This window comes from Gossypium hirsutum, chromosome D12 (assembly GCF_007990345.1).
Source record: "Gossypium hirsutum isolate 1008001.06 chromosome D12, Gossypium_hirsutum_v2.1, whole genome shotgun sequence".
NCBI classification, from domain to species: Eukaryota; Viridiplantae; Streptophyta; class Magnoliopsida; order Malvales; family Malvaceae; genus Gossypium; species Gossypium hirsutum.
This window is the reverse complement of record NC_053448.1, coordinates 60,299,500-60,312,913: the sequence shown is the minus strand read 5'-3', so window position 1 is coordinate 60,312,913 and position 13,414 is coordinate 60,299,500. Positions and strand designations below refer to the sequence as shown.

General features: G+C 30.7%; 2 protein-coding genes across 2 annotated transcripts; one reads left to right on the top strand and one right to left on the bottom strand.

Annotated features, from left to right (window-relative positions):
* The first annotated feature begins 3,214 nt into the window (after window positions 1-3,214).
* On the top strand, window positions 3,215-7,063 carry LOC107947187 (protein DOWNY MILDEW RESISTANCE 6). The gene is made up of 4 exons (XM_016881762.2): window positions 3,215-3,628; window positions 3,720-3,967; window positions 6,158-6,482; window positions 6,552-7,063. The coding sequence occupies exons 1-4, from the start codon at window positions 3,431-3,433 to the stop codon at window positions 6,792-6,794; spliced, it is 1,014 nt and encodes a 337-aa protein (XP_016737251.2). The 5' UTR covers window positions 3,215-3,430; the 3' UTR covers window positions 6,795-7,063.
* A 300-nt stretch (window positions 7,064-7,363) lies between these two features.
* On the bottom strand, window positions 7,364-9,534 carry LOC107947186 (caffeic acid 3-O-methyltransferase). The gene is made up of 4 exons (XM_016881759.2): window positions 8,932-9,534; window positions 8,120-8,430; window positions 7,970-8,034; window positions 7,364-7,896 (listed from the first exon to the last, which is right to left on the bottom strand). The coding sequence occupies exons 1-4, from the start codon at window positions 9,348-9,350 to the stop codon at window positions 7,594-7,596; spliced, it is 1,098 nt and encodes a 365-aa protein (XP_016737248.2). The 5' UTR covers window positions 9,351-9,534; the 3' UTR covers window positions 7,364-7,593.
* Window positions 9,535-13,414: the final 3,880 nt, after the last annotated feature.

Here is a 13,414-nt window from a genome sequence, read left to right as displayed (position 1 = left end):
TAGTCACTAAATTATTGTTAAGTTTCTTTTTGGTCACTAAACTATGAAATAAAATTATTATCTAACTATTTGATTTTGTATTTTTTTGGTTACTGATTGTTAAATAGCTAAAGGAAATATGATGTGGCAAGTTTTAAAATTTGTATAATAGCAACTTTAACACTCAAGATTTAGACATTGTGTCAATTTTGTCTTGATTCTAAGAAAATAACATTCAACATTTGCAAATTGTGTAATTTGGTCTCTTTTTTTTTTTCTAGTTTTGCTTTTCATTGTGACCTTTTTACCTAAAAGTCTAAAAAAAACAAATTTATCAGCTAAATTTGATAATTTTTTTACTAAAAATGGAAATATTAAAAAAACTCAATATAATAGTTTTAAAAGCTGACAAGTTATTTTTCCATTATTAATTAAATGACTGATGACCAAAAAAGAAAAAAGTCGAATAATTGGGTGACATTTTATAATTTTCCATAGTTGGGTAATAAAAAAATTATCAATAATTGAGTGACTACCGGTGTAATTTACCCTTTATATAAAAAGGTGGTTTCATCTTCAAATATTTTTTTGAGTAAACTACACCATTAGTCACTAAACTATGGGTAATCTTCATTTTGGTCACTGAAATATTTGAAAGTTTCCATTTAAGTCACTGAAGTATTCAAAAGTTTTATTTAAGTCATTGAGCTATTAAGTTTTTTAAAAAAGTTTTGCCAGTGGGCTCCAAGTGATGGTTTGACGATCGGTATAGTGGATCATTACCTATCAATGAGGAGAAGAATATACCTTAGACCTAAGTCGATATGACGATCAGTATCGGAGGTCGAAGAAAAAAGTGGTTTGAATTTTGGTTCACAGATTCTTAACGTCCAAAGCTGTTTCATGAAAAAAATATTGAATTATAGAAAAGAAGAGGAAAGAGCTTTTTATTTATGTAGATAGTGTGAATAGAAAAAACCATATAATGTTGATTTTAACAATCTAACGACATTACTGAAAACTTTCAGTTAATATAGTGACTAAATTATAACTGTTTTTAATTAAGTGATTGAAACAAAAATTTCTTCATAATTTAATGACTAAAAATAGAATAGAGGTGAGAGGAAAAAAGCACCTCATAAAATAATCCCAGGTGTACGAAAGGTGATGAAAAGAGAAAAAAGTTGCATAGGTGGGGGTCTTAGCCATTTGTGACCTCATATTTATTTTTCCTCCACCATATAAATGCATCATATTTATATTTGACTCGGTCCATATAATTATGACTTTAAAGAAAAACTAGCACATTTATTAATCATTCTTTGACAAATAAAATACCTAATTTTTATTTTATTTCTCGGTCGGTAGATTTATTTTAGGTGGTAGCGAGAGAAGTTTATAAATTTAAAAATTAGTCTTTATATTTTTATGTTTATAAATTTAATTATTTTAAATTTTAGATCCATTTGTTAATGTTATTTTTTTTGTTAAATTTATTAGTGTGATATTTTAAAATAAAAGAAATACTCGTTTGGTAGTTATGTAATTAAAATAATAATATTAACAATTGGGTAAACTATAAAAATAGTCACTTTTGTTTGCCTCATATTACATTTTAGTCACTTATGTTATCGTTTTGTTACAACGTGATCACTCTATCATTAAGTTCCGTTATCTCCCTACGTGGCAGTCTAAATAGGTTTTAATCGCTAACTTAGATGTCCAATTACTGGGATGAAAATATGTTTTTAATTAAATAAATTTAATTTAGATTGTCACGTAGGATCTCTGTTAGGGAGGTAACAGAGCTTAACATTGGAGTGAACACTTCGTAACAAAACGATAACGAAAGTGATTAAAACGTAAAATTTCAAATATAAATAACTAAAATATAGTCTGAATTAAACAAAAGTGACTATTTTTATAATTTACAATAAACAATTGTACTAATTCGTAAAATCTGGAAAGTAAAACTAAATTAAAACACATGGGATTTTCTGTTTTTCCTGACTTTTTTAAAAAATGTCCTATCAATAGAGAATCGACAGCGAGCACAAAAGGCTGCTGTTATTTTGGCGTATAAAACGGATGAAATTGAAAAAAAAAAGACAAATAGATAGAAACAATGGGAAAAAGAAAAAAGCCTTAAAAAAGTGGAGTAAAATAAAATACTTTTAAATTAAATAATAAAATTAAGGTTAGAAATTTAATCTCCTAAGGTTTAATTAGCCGTAGCTACCAAAATTGGGCAAGTGTTGGCCTGAAACTGGATACTGTTTTATTTTTGGGTAAATTCACTCATGGTCACTTTTGTTTACCTTAGGTTACGTTTTAGTCACTTATGTTTGAAATGTTACGTTTTAGTCACTTATGTTATTGTGTTGTAACATTTTAGTCATTGAGCCGTTAATTGTCGTTAACGGTATAACGATAAGCTAATGTGGCGCTTTAAATATCATTTCAAACAAAAAAATTAGGTTAAATTATACAATTGGTCCCCATATTTTTCATTTTGAGCAATTTAATTTTTTCTTTTATGTTCTTTTAACTCTTTTTTTTCATTATTTTCCATTCTCTTCTGCTTTTCCCTCTATTTTCCTACCTTCTCCATTTCTTTCAACATATTAGGAAGTCGAATTGGCAGTGAAGAAAAAAGCTTGGTATGGGTTTAATGGGTTTTGGTTATAGACAATGATGGTTTTCGACTTCCTACTTATTTTTTCACTGCCAATTCGACTTCTTGATATGTTAAAAGAAATGGAGAATGTAAGAAAAGATAAGGAGAAACATAAAATAATGGGAAATAATTAAAAAAATTAAATATGAACATAAAAAATTAAATTGCTCAAAATGAAAAAATATGAGGATCGATTGTATAATTTACCCTAAAATTTTTGTTTGAAATGAGGATTTAACATGCCACGTCAACTTACCGTTACACGGTTAGCGACAATTAATAACTCAGTGACTAAAATGTTACAACACGATAACATAAGTGACAAAAACATAACATTTCAAACATAAGTGACTAAAATGTAACCTAAGGTAAACAAAAGTGATCATGGGTGTAGTTTATCCTTTATTTTTTTGGTAATATTAGGACATAAATTTTTATTTTCATTTGGATGTCGACTTACAAATATCTCTACCACTAAATTATTATTTTTATTTTTTAAATATTTAATTTATTACTTTAACCAATATTAATAAAAATATGAGATTAATGAATAAAATCAGATATTTCTAAATATTAGAATAAGAAGCATTTCAATGGAGCCACCTGCACGGCGGTCTATAAATAAAAGTGTATTTTGAGCTTGAAAATGGGGTACTCAATTCATTTCAATGAACTTGAATGAAATAAGTAAGTAAATATTGCTCTCAACACTCCCTCGTCTCCACCGTCGCCCCTCTTCTCTTGTATTTCCTTTTGGGGATTCCGATTTGGGATATGGATACAAAGGTACTTTCCTCTGGAATCCGATATTCTAACTTACCGGCAAATTACGTCAGACCGGAATCGGAGCGTCCCCGTTTATCCGAAGTCTCTGAATGTGAAGACGTCCCTGTTATCGATTTAGGGTGTGAGGACAGAACCCATATTATTCAACAAATTTGTCATGCCTGCATGCAGTATGGATTTTTTCAGGTATGAAATTAATTTTCTCAATATCATCGCCTCTGTCTTTTTCCCTTTTTAGTTTTTTTGTAATCATCGATCGTATTATCCATTTTTCCAGGTAATTAATCACGGAGTTTCCAAAGAAACAGTTGAAAAAATGTTGCAAGTAGCACATGATTTCTTTGAGTTGCCATTAGAGGAGAAACTGAAGCTTTACTCCGATGACCCTTCTAAAACAATGAGACTTTCCACTAGTTTTAATGTGAATAAAGAGAAGGTTCATAACTGGAGAGATTATCTAAGATTACACTGCTACCCTCTTCACAAATATGTCCCTGAGTGGCCTTCAAATCCTCCTCCTTTCAAGTAAGTCCTTCATCTTCTTCTTCCTCGCATATACTGGTTTTGCCTCACCTTTTTTCTCTTTGAACAACGGCTATAAAATATTGAAAATCGATGCTCTAGTTAGGCCCATTTGTCATTTCCATTGTATCTGTCATGCATGTTCTAATGATATGATTCAACTATAAGTTGAGTACTAAATGCATTATTTATTTTTCTTCAAAGGAGTAACAACCTAACATCTTTAAAATAATGTCTTTGGCATTATGCATGGAATCACAGTTAACAAAATAGTGCACGAGTCTTATAATTTTCTCTTACTTGATTTGAGCACATGATTGATAAGTTATTCTTTTAAATTTTTTAAATTTAAATAAGATCTTCTGAATGTTCTGATACTTTAATACTATATAATTAATTTTATATTCGATAGATCATTATCCATATGAGTTTTTTTTCCTTTGTCCCTACTTGATAAATTTTAGTACTTTTTAAGGTGACCTTAAAGGTGGAATTTTAGTGTTCTTCCTTTTGCTAATTAACCAAGTCATAAAGCATACTACATATCAAAGGAAAAGTCAAGTCCCCTCTCTTGAATTTTCCCGCTATTGATCCCCTTCTTGTAATCTACATATGGTGTGCACTTGGACATGTGGTCACGTGGTTTCCCTAGGAGTTTGTAGGTGGTGGTGTATTGTGACCACTACAATAAACATTACATAAGCATGATGATCTAAGGGTTGTTTTAGATTGGCCTCCCATGGATGGATGAGTTTTGGTATGTATTTGTTGCTTATTCCATCACCAATAAAGCAACAATTACACAAAGTCAAAACTTATTAACGCTAATTAAGCTAATTAACGTTACTATTGGTTGGTAAAGGCGACGACATGAAGAAAGATTCAAATCTATCACTGAAAATAGAAAAAAATGTACTTTATTACGAGTAAAAAGTAGATGGGAATATTCCGATTTTGGATGAACGAAATAATATTTATTTAATTAGACATCAAAAGTTTTCGTATTCGGAAAAGGTTAAATAAGGTGCCTCTTCAGGAATTGGAAGAGTTAGAGCACGACTTAAAACCTACGGATGAAAGATGTCAGATTTTCAGATTTGGTTGCATGGAGTTTCAGGCTGTTGTCCGGAGAACAACCAAAATACCTGTCGGAAAATCACAGTAAAATCACTTTACCAGTTGATCTTCAGGTTTTTGATTTTTTAAAAACTCCATTGAGATAATAACAGAAAAATTTGTGTTTTGAGTAGAGGGGTAAAATACGAACTCTTAATGGTAATTTTACCTTAATTGATCACGTATCTATACTTTTGGTCCAAAAGCAAATGTTATTCTTAGATTCATGACAAAATATTATAAAAATATCTTCTTCCATGGGGGAACACATACACGTAATAAAGAGAAAAAGTTGCTCTTTTGATAGTGAAGTAACAAATTTAGCATTAAAGAGTGTACAACTCGAGCTGGATGTTGATGCCCGAATTTATAGTTACCTTAAGCCAAAATCGAATGAACACCGAGTATTATCGGTCTCACCGTATATAATTGGGTGGAGAGTGGGCCAATTGCCTTATCTGGTTACATCTATCAGCTCAGACAGTGATTCAATCAGGTCTTTCTTAACCCTTCACTGTCAAGCTCCATTAGCGGAACAATAAACGATCTACGGTGATGATGGCAACAAAACCTGAGAATAGAACCATGAAACTAACTGTGGAGACCGAGTCGGTATGGCTTATGATAAGAAGATTTTTAATTAGTGGTAACACTCGGCGGTGATAATGGTGATGTTGATGATGAAGTTGACATTTGACAATTGCTTTTGTGGGGGTGAATAAAAGTCCTAATGAACTTTTTTTTTATATACTCCACGCAGTGCATCTTTTTTTTTATTCGAATCCAACTTTTCAGACTGCCATCATCCAAACGTATATTTGGTATCATCATCTTTTTATCTGCATCTGCATATTTCTTTTTCCCTTCTATTGTTGTTATACATCGTTTTCGAAAGGGCCTTTTTATGGTGTTTTTATTATTGCATTATTATTGGTTAAACACTTCCCCAATCAGATCACTTTTATCTGCCCACTTGATCTCTTTTCTCTTTTTGGATTTTCTTCATGTGTTTCCAATGGACCCTATTTTGTTCTGAAATTAATATCAAAATGGGCTTTTTCCTGTTGAATTTTCTAGGGATATTGTAAGTAATTACTGTGTAGAAGTTCGAGAACTTGGGTATAGATTACAAGAATTAATATCCCAGAGCTTGGGCTTGGAAAAAGACTACATTAAGAATGTTCTTGGCGAGCAAGGCCAGCATATGGCTGTCAACTATTACCCACCATGTCCCGAACCAGAGCTGACTTATGGATTGCCTGGACATACAGACCCCAATGCTCTTACAATTTTGCTTCAGGACTTACAAGTTGCGGGACTCCAAGTACTCAAAGACGGCAAATGGCTCGCCGTTAATCCTCAACCGGATGCTTTTGTTATTAACATCGGTGATCAATTACAGGTAAACCTAATATTCCACTTTCAAAGGTAGCTAAGTATGATCAAGTGTGACATGTATGAATGGTTGCAGGCATTGAGTAATGGGAGGTACAAGAGCGTGTGGCATCGAGCGGTCGTGAATGCCAATAAGGAAAGGATGTCAGTTGCTTCTTTCCTCTGCCCGTTTGACCGTGCCTTGATCAGCCCCGCAAAGCCTCTCACCGAGGACGGATGTGAAGCTGTATACAGGGATTTTACTTATGAAGAGTACTACAGTAAATTTTGGAGCAGGAACTTGGACCAAGAACATTGTTTGGAACTTTTCAAAAACTAATATCGGCTTTCGTCCCCGCCCGCTTCAGATGCTTGACTTCTATTGTTTCCATAGACTTGTCGGTTTTACCTGAATGCCTGTATGCCTGTATATTATTGCAGAATCACTAGACGGCCCCTATTATTATTATTGTTGTTATTATTATTATTCATTGCAGTACGCCATTTTTAATGCAGCATAACTATATTGCTGGCCATCATTGCAGCCATTTTAGCAAGCCTACTCTGTAACTTATGATCCATATGTAGCATGGGATTGTTTTGTACTGATATTGCACTTATCTTTATTATTGTATTCTAGCATACAGCACAACATTATCTGTAATAAAATGATTTTATGCAGATGATTTATATTATCTTTCATGAAAAAGGTTCTTGCTGTTCCTGAAACGTTCCAAATAATTCGAGCTGAGCCAGCTACCGATAGCTTTTCTGCCTACAGGCAACATTTGCCACTTCAAAGCGAACTGGATGCTGGATTCACGAAGTTATATACTGATTTAGCTGTCAGGATTTGACAACGATTTCCCGAGTTTTGCAGAAAGAAAATGGAAGCAAAGAAAAGAGGTATTTAAACAATCATCTTCTCCATGAATCATTCTCAAAGTAGAGGCTTTATGCCTTTTAACTTTGTTTAATAGTTACAGTAAGGTAGTGGATATAGTATGGTATTTCTTCTACGTAAAAACCATGAAATTTCGTTCTTTATTGTTTTCTGTCAAACAAAAAGTATGTAATTCCAGAAAATCCACCTTTGAGACAACAATCACCAAGCTTCAGAATCCAAAAGCATGTAAGATTCAAACACTTTTGAGAAACTCCATGATGTTGGTGCCAAAAGCGGAGCATTTGATTTGGAAGCCTTGAAATCCCGCACCCGTTGCTAGTGCCTTGAATTCCTTTGCGGTCCTCTCTTTCCCACCAGGGTTGTGAGCCAACATGATGCAATCAATATGGACAACCAACTTCGTGGCAAGGCTAGGATCGGGGTAATCAGGAAGAATGCATTCGGCAACAATCACTTTCCCGTTGTCTGGCAAAGCTTCATAGCAGTTCTTCAAAAACTTGGCGCAGTGTTCGTCGCTCCAATCATGACATATCCACTGCATAAGCACATACATGTCAAGAACATAACATAATGCGGTAGGTAAAACTTAGTGGGGGCACTGAGCATACCTTCATGAAAATGGCATCTCCTTTTGGTACACTTACAAACATGTCTCCACCAACATGCTCCACACCTACAGCCAATCCCATTGCAAAAACATGATAAACAGGAACAATGCAATATTGCCTACAATTTGTGAAGAATGGATAATTGCATACCAGGACAGCTAGGAGCATCCTCAATGACATGAGGCAAATCGAAGTTAATGCCTTTTATGGTGGGGTACTTAGAGACGATCATGCTAAGCGTGGCACCGGTACCACCGCCAACATCGACCAATGTTTTTAGTCCTTGGAAACCATCATATGTATCGAGAATCTTCTTCATGGTGATGGTAGAGTGATCAGACATTCCCCTGTTGAAAACCTTGTTGAATCTAGTATCAGTGCCATGGTACTCAAATGCAGTCATACCATAGGCCTTGTTGAATGGAATTCCACCATCCAGCACAGCATCTTTCAAGTAGTACCTGGAAACAGTCCAACATGAAGGTTCAATTAGTACCTCCCCTGAAAATTGTGAAACAGAGAATCGGATCCCCTGAATATTATCCAGCACTGCAACTTTTTTATGTTGAATACATATTATAAAAATTAAAGTTTGACATAGCTGATCAAGATAACGACAAAAAATAAATAAATAAACGCACTCGTTCTACTTTTTCCATATGGAGGTTGAACCAACCCACTTATCCAATAACATGATTGAAATATATATTCTCTCCTATTTACTAACAATGCCTTGGTTTTCAATTTCTAGATTTAAATCTAAACAAACGTTGGGAGTTAGCTAAAATAGCTGTTAAGGCTGACATTTCAAGCAAGCAGAGCATATTCATATTTGAACACTATGCAAAAACTACATATAATCATGAATGATTGTTGTTGTTATCAATTCATCAAAATCAAACTCATAGATAAATGAAAAGATAAACCAGTTAAGCTTAAAGTTTTGAAGAACTGAGGCATACCAGCTCTCCATAAGGACCTTGTCTTGATTCATGAGACTAAGGGCGGAAAGAGTGACACCATCTTCGTTCTTGGTCAAGAATTTGCAGACAGGGCCAAGGCCATAGAGTCTTTCCACTTTGCCATCAGGAAGGGTACGCAAGGAGCAAGTGAGGACGTTGTAGCTAGCCAGGAGACGCAAGATACGGTCCAGCATGACGGGTGCATCAGGGTTGGTGGTGGGGAGCTTGGAAGCCACTTCTTTTGGGGACAAGAAAGCACCTGGACCAGCTTTGGCCATGATCTCCAGCAAGTCAAGTTCAATGGCTGATTTGAGGACCATGGGGAGAACTGATGCACTGGCAAGTTGCATAGCGAATAAGTTGGCTTCCTCATCTGAGACTTGGGTGGGTGTCATTTGAGTTTCACCGATTGAACCCATTGTAATATCTGGTGTGATGAAACTCTAAAAAGAAGAGATTGCAGAGAATAAAGAAGATATGGGCATGGTTGATAACACAAAAGTGGTGTTATATATAATGTTTCGGCTCAACAGCTTTGGTTATGGAACCCAATTTCCTCTCCACACATATAAAATACTGACCCCACTTACCTACCTCTCTCTCTCACCATTTTTCCTCCATTTTAAAGATCACTTACTCCTGTTTATAGTAATTTTTATGGCAGTTCATATGTTTTCGTTTTCAAATTAATGCACTTTTTAAATTAAGATTTTCTGTTTTGAAATTAATCTTTTCCATTAAATTTGTTTAATAATTTAATGTGATTTATTTTAATCAAAATTTTAGTAAATTTATTTTTTATTTGACTATATGTATGATAAGATTGTCAAAAGCATCGAAAGTGATAAAATTATTATGGAGGTTTTTGTACGAAGAACTAGATTACATTTTGTCTCCTTTCATTCAAAAAATAGGTAAATTATTTCTAGTACATTAGATCAAAAAGTAAAGATAAAAATTTCATTCATTTATACGGTTAAAAATTGACGTGGTTGACGAAATAGCTAGACAGTAACACGTGATGTGTCACGTTTATCTCATGCTGTTGTACAATGACTAATTTTTAACAGTAAAAATAGATGGAATTTTTAACAGAATGACTAATTTGCTCTTTAATATAAAGTACAATAATTAATTTACCCATTTTTAAAGTAAAAAAACCAAATATAATTCGACGTCTATAATATTTTTACCAATGGAACACATTCTCCTTCGGCAAAAGTGTTATGTTTTGTTGAGAGTTAGGACAAAAGGTGAAAGTATTTGCAAAGTAAGATTTTATATAATCAAAGTTAACCTTTATTCTTTAAAAAGTGACATAAAAGTTTTTATTTTATTTTATTAGTAGTTTAATTTTTTTTAAAAAATTTATTTATATAATCATCAAAAAAAACTTTCAAAATATTGATATTTTTTAAATAGTAAATATTACTTTATTTAATATTTTTAATAATAAAAAACTTCAATAATTTATTTAATAGTAGAAGGTATATAAATTGGTTTAAAACAAAGTGAACCATAAACTATATGGCCTGCAAAGGGTTGAAGTGAGATTAGTGTTAGTTTAGTTAATTAATGAAGTTAAACTATTGTTTGATGCCAAGTTGCTGTCCAAACTTGTAAAATGAGAAAGCAACAAAAAGAAATGAAATTGTAATATTTAAATTAATGTTTTAGTTATATGCTGAGACAACCTTCAAATTAAAGCCCTGAGTTTTTCAATTTTGTTTGAAATAAGTACATATTATTAATACTACTTTTCTTATAATTATTTTGTAAGGCAATAAAATATAATAATAATTATTAATGAAAGCAGCCCCACTTTAGGTTTTTTGGTGCAATTTTATATCATAAATTCAGGACTTTAGTCTTATTTTTCAAATTTTAAAATTCAAGTTTAACTATTAATATTGTTGAATTTGTTGGTGTGGCATTTTTAAATAATAAAAAAAATACTCACTTGATAGTAATGTGATTAAAAGAATGACATTGTGATGAACTTGAATTTAACAAAATAATTTTAATAGTATTATCAGTTGGACTTATATTTTAAAATCTGAAAATTAAAAAAATTAACTTCTAGTTATAAAAGCATAATGATTAAATTACATGAACTTATATCATATTTTAACCAAATTATAGACACTTTATATCTACTTTTTATTGTCGTGGTAGGAATTTTGTTCAGTGTGACATGAGAATTTGTACTAATATACTAACTTTATATATGAATTTAAAATACCCAAATAAAAATGGATTAATTAGAAAATAGTAAATTCGAACATGATAATTAACAAGGACTTACATGTTAAAAATTCAAATCACTATACAATTATAAAAATTCACATGATTTACAATTATTTAAGTTGGTATAATAAAAAAAATAAACTCAAAATTGAAATTATTTAAATAATAAAAAAACAAATTCAAATAATACAAAAGAATATACATTTTTATTATGAACGTAGAGATTAGAATAGAAGATTGTGGCTTAATTCATAGAGGGATTAGCATTGACATCTCACCCACGTTATTAAGAAAGAACAAAAGGTGGAAGGACATAACATCTCACCTAACTACTGCTAGACGAGTAATAATAGTTGCAATTGGTGACCAGAACCAACATGATCTGACCTCTTTTAATGTAAACTTTACGATTTAAAAAATATTAATATTTTCGAAATTTATATTTACTTCTTGAAAATAAAATATTTCTTATTATTATGGTGATTCCACCCTTTTATGTTGGTTTATTGTCAACATCTCAATTAAAATATCAACGTGATTCCATGTCTTATATAAATTTATGGACAAAAAATATGTCACCATGACCATATATATGCTACAAATACACGTAGCCGAATTGTTTTCGTCAACACGTTATTGTCCTCACCAAACTCTCCCACCAACTCTACGACCTTCCAAGGGGTGAAAGGAAATGCGAAACAAAATGTAAGTTCACATTTAGGGGTCTTTAGTTTAAGAAATGGAAGATTATTTTTAACAATAGAGTTTCGAGATTACTTTATTTGATTTATTCCGTTAAAATGTAAAATTTTTGATAACAAGTGTTCCTTCAATAATTGTGTTATTTTAGGAGACATTTTAATCTTTTTGGGATAAATTCATTTTTCCGATATGATTTTATTTTATTTTATGATAATCATTATATTTTTACTTATGAAAAGTTAAATATTATAAAATAATAATCAAGTCATTCATCATAAAAATAAACAACTCGTGATTACGTTTACTTTTCATCTAGCCAATGAGAGAATATCATTTACCCATTAGTTGAACTTAAATGATGTTATATTGTAAAAGTCGTACACTCAACCCACCAACTTTTTTAAAAAGAAGAAAAATATAATGCAATTTTAACCTTTTTTTTTTTAATTTATAATACAGAAAATTAAATTATAAATAGACTAAAGAAAAAAAATATTTATGGACTAATGAGGCATCTTTTTGATACTTTTAATATTTAATTAGATGAATGATATTTCATTAAATTTAAAAGTAAATAGAAATAATGTTATTATTAATGACAACATTATTCTAATATTCACAATGTATATCAAATTGGCCTTGTAAACTGGATGAGAACATCACCAAATGCTAAAGTAGTTGCATTCATTTATACTAAAATTCCTATCATACTTGTATATGGAAATTATAGATTTAAAATATACATATATATTTTAAATTAATATATAATAAATAATTAAATGTATAATTTAGAATTAATTAATTATAATAACATATGAAATATGTATGATATTAAATTAAAAAAATTAGATTAAATTATGGGTAAATTGGCATTTAAACACAAATACATTAGAAAAATAATACTAAATGCACTACAAACATTTGTCATGATTTCGTTGTCAATTTTGAGTTAGTATTAAGTTGACTTGGTGATACCAACTCAAGTAACAATATTATTAATATATATGTATACAACTGGCAGAGATAACAAATTGTGCATATTAAAAAATGTATAAAAAATTTCAAAATAAAATTTTGCTTGAGTGGTAAATTTAAGGTTTTATTAACTTAATTGGTGTGGATTTTATTAATAGTTTAGATATAAGTAGAATTGATAAGGTAATAAAGTGTGTATAATAAAAATTGAAATGTATAAAAATATCAAAATAAAATTTTACTTGAGTGATAAATTAAATGTTTTATTAATGCAATCAGTTTGGGTTAAAATTCATCACATATTTTTATTAATTTTTTAAATAAAAAATTAAATTACCCTCGAATATGATTTTAAGCATTAAATATTTAATTGATTTTTTAAATATTATAATTTTAATTGTTGTAATTACGTAAAATTTATTATTTTAATTATTGAATATAATTTAAATATTATAAAAATTTCAATTCAAATATTATAATAGATAATTTTTAAATCATAATTAAAACATTTTAAACATATTTAATTTATAATATAGTTTTACCTTATGTAATTAATACA

Bases quoted from the DNA above. Each gene is read 5' to 3' on its own strand.
- LOC107947186 (XM_016881759.2), bottom strand. From the start codon at position 9,350: ATGGGTTCAATCGGTGAAACTCAAATGACACCCACCCAAGTCTCAGAT. The intron at 8,431-8,931 runs GTATGCCTCAGT...GACTGTTTCCAG, and splicing joins AAGGTCCTTATGGAGAGCTG to GTACTACTTGAAAGATGCTG. The intron at 7,897-7,969 runs GTATGCTCAGTG...GTGCTTATGCAG, and splicing joins GAGATGCCATTTTCATGAAG to TGGATATGTCATGATTGGAG.
- LOC107947187 (XM_016881762.2), top strand. From the start codon at position 3,431: ATGGATACAAAGGTACTTTCCTCTGGAATCCGATATTCTAACTTACCG. The intron at 3,629-3,719 runs GTATGAAATTAA...CCATTTTTCCAG, and splicing joins TGCAGTATGGATTTTTTCAG to GTAATTAATCACGGAGTTTC. The intron at 6,483-6,551 runs GTAAACCTAATA...GAATGGTTGCAG, and splicing joins ACATCGGTGATCAATTACAG to GCATTGAGTAATGGGAGGTA.